This window comes from Vigna angularis, chromosome 8 (assembly GCF_016808095.1).
Source record: "Vigna angularis cultivar LongXiaoDou No.4 chromosome 8, ASM1680809v1, whole genome shotgun sequence".
Classification (NCBI taxonomy): Eukaryota; Viridiplantae; Streptophyta; class Magnoliopsida; order Fabales; family Fabaceae; genus Vigna; species Vigna angularis.
The window spans coordinates 1,271,169-1,282,029 of NC_068977.1; the positions used below are offsets into that span (position 1 = coordinate 1,271,169).

The 10,861-nt window shown below is 31.9% G+C and overlaps 1 protein-coding gene across 5 annotated transcripts; it reads right to left on the bottom strand.

The window, feature by feature from the left end:
* Positions 1 to 529: 529 nt before the first annotated feature.
* On the bottom strand, positions 530 to 9,481 carry LOC128193391 (isocitrate dehydrogenase [NADP]-like). 5 transcript variants are annotated; one of them, XM_052867327.1, is made up of 16 exons: positions 9,123 to 9,481; positions 8,992 to 9,035; positions 8,382 to 8,491; positions 7,496 to 7,533; positions 7,233 to 7,310; positions 6,255 to 6,308; positions 6,071 to 6,172; positions 5,877 to 5,959; positions 5,672 to 5,775; positions 5,117 to 5,185; positions 4,918 to 5,033; positions 4,276 to 4,310; positions 4,027 to 4,169; positions 3,212 to 3,334; positions 1,621 to 1,696; positions 530 to 1,073 (listed from the first exon to the last, which is right to left on the bottom strand). In XM_052867327.1, the coding sequence occupies exons 1-16, from the start codon at positions 9,349 to 9,351 to the stop codon at positions 1,032 to 1,034; spliced, it is 1,446 nt and encodes a 481-aa protein (XP_052723287.1). In that variant the 5' UTR covers positions 9,352 to 9,481; the 3' UTR covers positions 530 to 1,031. The 5 variants fall into 5 exon arrangements, with proteins under 5 accessions (XP_052723287.1, XP_052723286.1, XP_052723289.1 ...); XM_052867326.1 differs by having other exon boundaries at positions 5,877 to 5,965; positions 9,123 to 9,480; XM_052867329.1 differs by lacking the exon at positions 1,621 to 1,696 and having other exon boundaries at positions 9,123 to 9,479.
* Positions 9,482 to 10,861: the final 1,380 nt, after the last annotated feature.

The following is a 10,861-nucleotide window of genomic DNA, read 5'->3' on the forward strand; positions in this document are numbered from 1 at the left end:
TTATACACATTTGTTTCTCTAATATAAAATTTTAAGAAAAATAAATAATTATTAAAATATCAAATAAAAACATCAATTAGATAAAAAAAATCAAATAACTATAAAAAAATAAAAAAAAATCTACACTTAACTTAAGTTTCAAAATGAAAACACAAACAAATTAATATACACTTTTTAAATCACCTATTAAATTGAATCAAGCATAATGACATGTATTAATCTCTGCATAAAAAAACAGAAACACATGCATACTTATCTCCATTATACCCAATTTAAAAAATTAAATATTATCTATATTTATAATCATAAGAAATTCTCCATAAAAATAGAGAAATTCTCCATTAAAACCAAAATAAGTTTGTATAATATTTATGGGAGACCCATTCATTTGTCATCCTATACATAACTACCACTATTTTTTATTATATAATAACACAACACATCTCATCAAGCCATCCAAGAACAAAGATTAATACAGAAAAACAAGTAGGAATAAAATGTAAAGGAATAGTAAGGACACAATACAAAGTTTATGAACTTTCAAAGAACAAAAAACATATGTATGCATAACGACTCAGAATTTTGCAAGTTTCAATCAATTTCACGGAACGAAAACAGTGCGTTAGAAGGCATATAAGTGACATTCCTCCCTAAAAGATGACAAAGGGTTAATAGAAAGAGAAAGCATGATATTGAAAACCTGCATTCTTTCTCACCAGAAAACTGAAGTTTCCAAATTTTGCTGGACCATCCTCTGGAATTTTACCGTTTTATTGCTTTGATGGTGGTATGCAAGAATGGGACAGGAGTGCAGAGGACAAAAGACAAAGAATCAAAAATGAAATTGTGAGGACAACCCCCTTCCAAATAATTAAAGTTTCTGACATTCTAGGGACCATGAATCCAACCAACATCATTATCATTGGGCTTAAAAAATAAAACACCACTCAATTTCCAACATGTGCTTTTCCTTCCATCAAACCACCGCTACAGGATCTTGGAGCTTTGTCTCAAGATTATGTGCCACAGCATCAATAAATTCCTCTGTATTCAAGTAAAATTCCCTTGATACCCTGCACATTGTGCTCAATATCAGGACGCAAACCACTTTAATTTGCAGTACTTTAACTTACATTAGTCCAAAACATTACAAAATATATTTTTATGAAATTAAAAATATAATTAAAAACTAAATATCATAATAATTATTAGAGTAAATAATAATAATAGTAAATTTTATATTAAAATAGAAAAATCAATTCAAATAAGTATAAGCAGTTATAAAATGTATATGACAACATGATTTCCAAAAAATCCTTATTATTAATTGTTAGTAACATTTTTACTAAATTAAAATACATAAGAAAAATAATATATACACTACAAAAAAAGATTACAAGACGAATCCTCTATATGCTCTGTCTTTCTTTTTATTAATAGTTATAGATAATAGATAAATCAGAATCAAGTGGGTTAATACTAGATTTCTTGTTCTTATTAGAATTAGAAGATCAGAAGATCGTGATAGGATCCTCGTATCTATGGTAAAAAGAAAGAAAAAATATTATTCTTTGAGAATAATAAAAAGGAAAGTGTTCAATTGGAACATGAAAACTTAACTGAATTGGTCCTAGTTACTCTTTGGAATGGAATAGGGGAGAGATTCTCGAACCGAACTAGGAAATGGATCCAATGACTTCAAAAAAATTGAACGAGAAGCAATATGAAGTGAAGATCTCATGTGCGGTTATGTAGAGTGGGAGTAAGGGTGACTTACCTGTCAACTTTTCCACTATTACACTCAAAAAACCAAACTCTGCCTTACAAATTTCATTATGTAGTCCTAGTAAGAGGAGGGAGAGTTAAAGATTTACCCATGACTTGTTCAAATTTCATTAGATTTTCACCAATATTCAATTTTCATTAACTAATAAAGTTGATAAATTGCAAACTGCTCCCGTTTACTTATTGATCCGCAGTTTTGGTCCCCTATTCTTTTCCTTGATTTAAATTCTAAAATTTTACAAAATTATTTTCTTATCGCACATTGCATGGATTAGTAAAAAATGAAGTCACTTAATTTTCCTATAATCTTATAATATATCTATATCTAATAGAACCAGAAAATAGTTTCTTTAACTTACACCCAGGAGTAAGTTAGCAAGTTATAAGTATATATTTTTACATATACACTGACTTTGTTTGCTAAAGGGGAGGGTGTAACTACGTTGTTCTTAAACTACACCTAAGGTATAACTTGCTAACTCACTTTTTTTTTCTGACAAACAAGTGGGTGTAAATTAGCAAACCCCTCCATGATGTTGATGCATTTTACATCAAGTATCATATATAAAACTAAACTTAGCTAATTTTGTTTTTGTTAAGATATTTATCCTATTTTATCATCATTATATTGGGTCAAGGATTATCCTATTTATCATGATTATATTATGTTTAGGGTTAGACTATTTATCATTATTACATTGTGTCTAGGTTTACCCTATTTATCATGATTATATTGTGTAATAATTTGATATCAATTATACTCTTTAAAGAATTGACTTAAATCTTGAGGAGAATGCAAAGATAGGAGATAAAGCGATAAAAAACGAGATAAAGAGAATTTCAAGTAAAATTTTAAACTTTATGATAAATATTTAAATTTTAATGGTAAAATAAATAAATTAACAGTGAAACCGTTTATGCTTAATAATAAATTTAATTGTTGTAAATATATTAGCTAATTAAGATTAAAGATTTGTAATTACCTAAAAAAAAGTGAGCTACTACTAAAAGGAAGAAAAAGAAAAAATATCATCGAACTTGTAAGATGTCTTGTACTACCTTGGTTAATTGTTTGTAAAATATATAATAAACAAAAAAAAAGTGTCAGGTAACATATACTAAAATTAAAATGTTTTTTATTAATTTAATGAGATTTATAATTTTTAAGAATGAAAATTTTAAATTCATGTTATAAATTTTAAGATTATTTTCACTTTAAATAAATCTTTTCATAAATTAACTTGTAGAAAAGGGACCTTAATTACAATTTAGCATAATAAATTCTGAGAAGGAAATGCTTCAAAACAGAATGACAAGAATAAGGAAGTATAACTATAAGTAGCAATACTAAATTTTTCAACTTCTCTGTAATACTAAATTTATTCAAATGGGTAAGCAGAGGAAAGAAAGAAAGATATTCACTTACTTAGGTCCATGAATCAGAATTGCAAGATCCTTAGTCATCTTTCCCGACTCCACAGTCTCAACACATGCAGCCTCCAATTTTTTAGTAAAATCCAGTAATTTTTCATTATTATCCAACTTGGCTCTAGTAAATAATAACAATCATGTTAGTAGCAGACTCAAAAAAAGGGCGGGGGCAACATAAGTGGACGCACACAGGTTAGTTCAGGAAAAATAGTTGAGAAACCTGAACCCATCTAGTAGAATGGTGCCTCCCTAATTGAAATAGAAAAAAAAATGTTTTTGAGACTTGTGTAAATTGGTTCATTTGATAGGAAATAAGGAGAGATAGAGAGATGAATAGAAATAGATGAGAAATAATAAAGTGGGTCTCAATATTTTAATTTTTTTTATATTCTCCCTCAAACAAAACATACAAAACTAATTCTTTCCTCCCCCTCCTCTCTATAAACAAACCATAATGGATGGCTTCCTTCCCATCTCCTAGACAAATTGCTCTGTTTTCACTAATTCTCATCCAGACATTCTAGAATCAGCATAAAAGTATCAGTTCTTCCAGCCTTTCACTCTCTCACTTATAAGAACACTCAATACTCCTCTTCTATAAAAATTCTCAAGTTTTAGTCACTATTGAAATAGAATCCAAGTTAGCGTAGACACAATGCCACAATTGAGATGATGACTTACACAGAAATATGATTAACCAGAAAAGCTTCCAAAGCAGAGTTATCAGGGTAAGAATTTGGCATAAGGCCAAAATTCCACTGTATATCATGATGCACTAGAATTTGAAGCTTGAATCAAGCAACAAAGTACCTGTGTTCCAGTCCTCGTGTCCAAGCATATATGGAAGCAATACTGTTTGTACTAGTTTCTTGTCCCTTTTGATGAAGCCGGAAATGTCGAGTTACAGTTCCATGAGCTGCCTCAGCTTCTAACGTCTTGCCATCAGAAGATAACTGCAATTTTTTTGTTTAAAACCTAAGTATGATATCAAATAACCAAATAGAGATAGCAACGTAAATGGAAAAAAAAATGCTGAAATAGCAAGATTCTAATACACACCAGTACAGAAGTCATGAGACCCAATGAGCCAAATCCTGCACACAAGAATTTAAGAAACTTGATTTAAAAGATACCTCCTAGTACGTCAAAATATTCACGTGAATTACATTCCTAAATCTTCAAATGCTCCCTTTGGCATTCCATAAAGACATGAATAAAAAATTAAATTAGCAACCAAATCAGAACATATACATATTCAAGGATCAGGTAAATACTTACTTTTGGGTTAAGGCCATTTTCTAGTGCACAATTTATTAAGGTATAGCTAATCAGTAATAACCAAAACTTTAATAATTATGCCTTTAGAAAAGTTAGTCTACTTAATAATATTAGCTAGCATTGTCATCAAATCCTCCCATTTAGGGTCCTCGTCTCCTTGATAAAAAACAGAGCTCCCATATGGCTTGGCTGACCCAAATTCCAAATACCCAATGTTACACTAGTGGAGCCAAGTGGCCAGGACTACCGGACTAGGATATAATACTTTTTAGTATTGGTGAAACTTAAACAGTTAGGGATAATCAGAAATGTCAGGAAGGGCTACCAAATCAATCAATGACTGCTTGTTGACAATGACATCATACACACTTAACAAGTTGCCACTTCAGAGATAAATGTTAAGCTCTCCACAACCTATATTACCTTGAGCTAGTAAATCACTTTGGACATCACCATCATAATTCTTGCAAGCCCAAACATATCCACCTTCACTCTTGACTGCATATGCTACCATGTCATCAATTAGCCTATGCTCATACCTGAAGTCACTTAAAAGTGTCAACCATCTATATGTATATGTAATGCATCAAAGCAAATAGTTTTGTAAAATATCAAAACAAACCATATTGAGTGCTCTTCAAACTTTATCTTCCACCTTTCTTCATACACTTCCTGGAATATATCCTTAAACCTGTAATAATTTCAAACTATAAATCATCTCCAATAATAACAAGCAAAAAGAAAGGTTGACTGAATTACAAGGAAGTTTATCATACCAGAGGTGAAACTTCAAGACTAGAAAAAAAAATAAAGATAAAATGATAGTAAAAGATGAGTTTTACCAAATATCACTCTTAAACCTAAATCTAAACCATTGGTTTGCAAGAATCCAGAGGGTAGAAATAGTCTCAAAAGTCCCAAGAAATCTGAGAGTCCTGGTTCCCCCTCCCAATACTGACTCGAACTCTTTAACCACCCCGCTATTGTCTCCCTTCCATTCTTAATGTTGTCCAATGTCTATAACCAACTGTTGGTACAGTTGTCAACAGAACTGTAAAAGTCCGTTCAAATTTCTAACTGACAACTGATACTTGGGATAAGCACCTAAATATATATATATATATAGACACACACACACACATTTATAAACCCAGTGATATAATATTATAATAATCACCTGCCATCATATTTCTTTAGAATTGTGTTTTTGGTGCTCAAGTAAAGAGGCCATTTCTTTGCAAAAGCTAGTGCCATTGATGATTCAGCAAATGCTCGAATGGACTGCATATTAGGAAAGCCAATGTTGAAATACAACCAAATAACAGGAAACTTCTTTAAAACATATTACTGAATACACATGGAAAATATAACATGAAGCAAACCTCATCAACATTATACATAGCAAGTGCTACTCCAGGTCCTTTGAAATTGTAAACTTCAAGCTCCGTTGTAGCATCACCATTTTCTGGGACTAAATAATTTATTTAACACAAGCTTGTAAACTACATGTGACACATTCTAAATAATAACACAAAATTTCAACTCCATTAAATGCAAGCTTTGAAAATTATCGTACCAAATACCAATTTGAGCTTCCCTGGTCCTCCAATTATTGCATCAGTGGCACGATACTGGTCACCAAAAGCATGCCTACCAATACATATGGGTTTTTTCCATCCTGTAAACTGAAGAATAAGTTCTAAATGGGGCTTTGCAGTATTTCAACACTATTAAGGATCACACCAGTGTTAAGACATTACCAGGAATGATTCTCGGTATGTTGCGGCATATTATTGGTTCACGGAAAACAGTGCCTAGAAAGAAAGGAAAAATATCACAAAGAAAAGGTTGAAAACGTTTTAGAATACAAGTAGGTAATATAGTCAACAAAGACCAAGCTTAATTAACTTGGGTTGAGAACATTTGTTGTGAAGTTATTTCAAATACAATACAATTTGATTGCTAGGATTCATATAATGTCATACAGGATGCAGGTAAAACTAATTGCAAGATATTTAGCCTTTTAAGTGTAAACACAACTCAAGAACCTGACCCTGATCTATAAGAATTTCCCTCTCTTGGCAATTAAAAAATGACAATGTGAACCTATAATATTGATTTTAGTAAGTGCACAACCAATAGCAAAAATATTTATAGTGAGCGAATTGATATATAGAGAAAAAGAAAAAAAAAATCGTTTAGAGCATCATATTATCAAATAATATAGGAATATCACCAAATGTCAAGCTTTTTTCGCAAGGGGGAATTCATGACAAATTTCAGTTTTTCCGACAAGAAAAGCACCAAAACTATTACAATCAGAGATAATAAATGAACTGCAAAATATAGATGCGCTTTGAGATGATAGACTCGAAAAAACACAAGCTAAATTATATTAGCTAAATACTATTATGTTAAAACAAGGATATAACTGGAATTATGTCAAAAGAAAAACAAACTTATTCATCAAAATTAATGAATAATTATGTCAATATATACAATGGTATGAAAAATTTAACACAAAAACAAGCAATCAAATATCGAAATTCTGTAAGTACAATAGTTTTCACACAAAAACCAATACTTTCATGGGCAAACTAAGATCCTAAATATATGGCCATCTAAGTTCCATTCACCAAAGAAGGAAACATGTGGGGAAAAGACCATCCTTGTAGTAAAGTCAATGGGTACAACATTGAATTTGATGCCCTACTTAACACGATGAGCTGATTACAAACCATTTAAAATATTCCTGATTGTGCCATTGGGGCTTCTCCACATAGACTTCAGTCCAAATTCTTTGACTCGGGCCTCATCTGAGAATTTGGAAGAGTTAAGATAGTATCATTTTTACACAAAAACTATAAATGAATAAAGATTATGCGCTAGTATCCGCTTGCATTAAATCTAGCACAAATTGCGAGTGTGGAACAAAGAAGTCTGATGATCCATGAATCATGAGATAGAATAATTGATCAATTTAGAGATAAAAACAACTAACCAGGAGTTATTGTTGCACATTTCACAGCAACGTTGTACCTGCAGAAAAAATCAGCTTCAATTAAGGAATAGAAATGGGGTTCAAATATTAGTTTATAAAGGATGGTTTCATTAGAAGATAAAGAATGATAGTTAAAAAACAGCATAAGGAAGCCAATAAAGATGGATGAAAAATACATCGGGTGGAAACAAAGTATGAAAGTAAGAAAGGCAGTGAAATCCTATACAAGTCTGTAACTAATGGCAGGCCCCCCAAAACAGATACTGGCAGAACACCACAAAGAGGCCAAAAATGTAATCCTACACTGATGTAAGTGTATTAAGGGTAGTAAAACCCTCTTAAATATGCAACTACTCCACTCCTACCAAACGTACCAAAAGATTGCATGAACAGAATATTTGCCTCCTTTCTTGTAAGTGGTAAAATAAAATTTTTATACCTCACCAATAAAAAACTGTTGAAGGAGGAAGGTAAACCAGGGACCCTAAACAAATTATCTCACACATACTCAGACTTTGAGTATCCTGATGGAAAACCAAATGTCACAAACACAAACAGCTTCCCCCTATCAAGTATCCCAGGCTCCCAGCAAATGTTTTTTATGCTAAAAGTATTTCTTTTTTCTGAAACTAAGGATCCTTTCAGAGTGGTTGCAATATTTTTAAAACATTGAAACTTACAACTACATACCATCCCAAACAGGGCCTAAACAAGTAATGTTGGCTTTCAAATTCTCACCACATCCAGAAATATGCTAGTCTAAACTCTAACTCTCTTTACACCTCCATTTTAGCCATACATCCACTCAGCAACAAGAATCAAGTATGAACCATTAAAGTGAAAAATGCATGTTTTATGTCACGTATGTTGATAAAAAAATACTCACTTGAGAGTGGCTTCAGCACTTTCCACCGTAACTTTGTCATCAGTAGCATCACGATTGTGAAGTCCAAGATCAAAATACTTTATGTTCAAATCCAGGTAAGGAAATATAAGCTGCAGTGCACAAAACCACTATGTTAAAAGAAAATCCAAAACCACCTGACCCTATAGGACTTGGTCTAAGAAGGATATGACAGATGTCCCTTTCATAGATTCAGGATAGACTCTAATACTATTTTTTATAATTTGAGTTTCAGTCTAACCTAAGTCCAGAAACTGAATAGTGAGGTAAGAGTTGTCCTGACTTGCATACTCTTTATATTTAGTCAACTTCTGACTTAAGTTTTTCCTGATACTAATTAATGGATAAAGCCTCTATCCAATTCCGAAAGAGCTTTAAACGTTATTTTTGGCCAGAGTTAATGTCATAAGGATAATCTACGCTAGCTTTTATTCAACCCTCCATAGAGCAGAACGTCAATTTGAAATTCCAATTTTTTTCGAAGAACAGTATTAAAAGCACTTAGGAAATTGCATCTTCATGCATCTTGTTTGTCCTTCCTCTAAAATAAGTAATAAACACACAAACACTAAAAGAGTGGAGGCATGCGTACTTTATCCTTGATCATGCTCCATATAATCCTGGTCATTTCATCACCTAAGGAACACAGAAAGCCAATGAAACCGCGACGAAACAGAAGAATGCAAAGCTAGAGCTGGTTCGGTTAGAGTACGAATAAGTTACCGTCCATTTCGACGATGGGATTGAGAACGGGAAGTCGGTCGAAGGCGGCGCGTGCAGCGAAGCATCGGAGCGAGAGGCGATTGGAGAAGGAGAGGGTGTGGGAGGGAAGAAGGCGAGAGCGAAAGAGCGTTGTGGAAGTTGAAGAAATGAGGAAGTTAGGGTTTCTGAGAGAGATTGAAGAAGGCATGGTGATGATAGCGCTTAACCGAAGCGCTGCCGCTCTAAGCATCCGTTTCTGAAGTTCTGACTCACTGAGTCTCTTGGAGCTTACTGTGATTACAGCTTGGACAAGCTACAACCGCTTTACCTCAACGTTTTCCCCAAGGTGCCGCTGCTTTACGTGGCTTTTCCTCTCTTGAAATAAATTTGTTTTTACAAAACAGTTTAGGGTTAAATACCTTTTTAATCTTTAAATGTAAGTTTTTTTCCTTCTTATTTTTCTTTTAATTTTTAAAAATAATAAATGTAATTTATTTGGTAAAAAATTGAGTGTTTTAAATCCAACACAAAAGATATTAACGTTTTTTACTCAAAATAAATAACACTAAAGCAGAAATAGTTTTGTCCTAGAGGGAGTTGTCATTTTGTTTTTAAGCAAAATAATTACAATTTTTTTATTATTTAAAATATTAGAGAATATTCTGGTTATAAATAATAATAATAAAATATAAGTATAGTAATTAAATATAAACTTTTTATATTTTTCTAAAAGATCTTACCATATATTTTGGTTAAATTAAAACTTAGTTAGGTCACCACTTCGTTGATCCATAGATTGATTTTTAAATGTTTTATTCATTTTCAAGTGTATACAATCTTCGGCATTGAGCTAAAGTGTTTGAGGTGTGAAGGTTGAAAAACTTCCTTAAGTCTAATTTTTAATACTTAATTGTTTTGTTTTAATTAATTCTTTTTTCTTACAGTTTTTAATTTTGGTGTTGTCTCTTTGCACGTAGTCGCTTTAATTTTCATTTTTTTCTTTACTTGTTCATATATTGTCTTTAGGCAAGTTTTTCTCTTTATGTTAAATATATCGTTTATTTATAGCTGCTTCATAATATATAGCTTGATTTACTATATCGGTAAAATAAATAATTTTTATTTTATTTTGTTATAGCTGACCAATAAACATTGTTGGATTTGATTTAAATTGACTTGTTTGGTCAACCCTCAACTAAGTTGAGTTAGTCACTTTAAATGGTCGTTGTCAAATTATTAATTCTCAAGAGTTCTTAAAGACAAAAGAACAATACAAATTCATAAAAAAGGCAAGTTTATAACTCATAATTTTACTCTTATGTTAAATTGATGAACTTCATGAACCATAGGTGAATGACTAGGTGTGAAAACTTACTTATCATGTGTTTGTGATGCTTTAATGAAAAAAAATGTTAAAATCAAATCTAAGACTTGTATTCAAATAACAACTATGAGTCAATATATGAGTGCTTTGACTCCCAACACTTTTCATCAAGGTTCACAACGACAATAAGAATAATTGAATATAAATTCACAAGATTCTTAAAAAAGTTCATGCCTGTCGCAACCGGAATCGCGACGGGACGACGATCCAAAAAGAAACGGGTTTGGAAAAGAGATTTGGAGTCGCCAACCCGGACGAAATTGAGTGTTGACAATGCCCTCTTATCATCCTAGCATTTTATTTTTTTCAAAAAGAAAAAGAAAAAGTAATTGTACCTTGTTTGCGAGTAGAGGGAGTTTATAGAACTCTCCTTAAA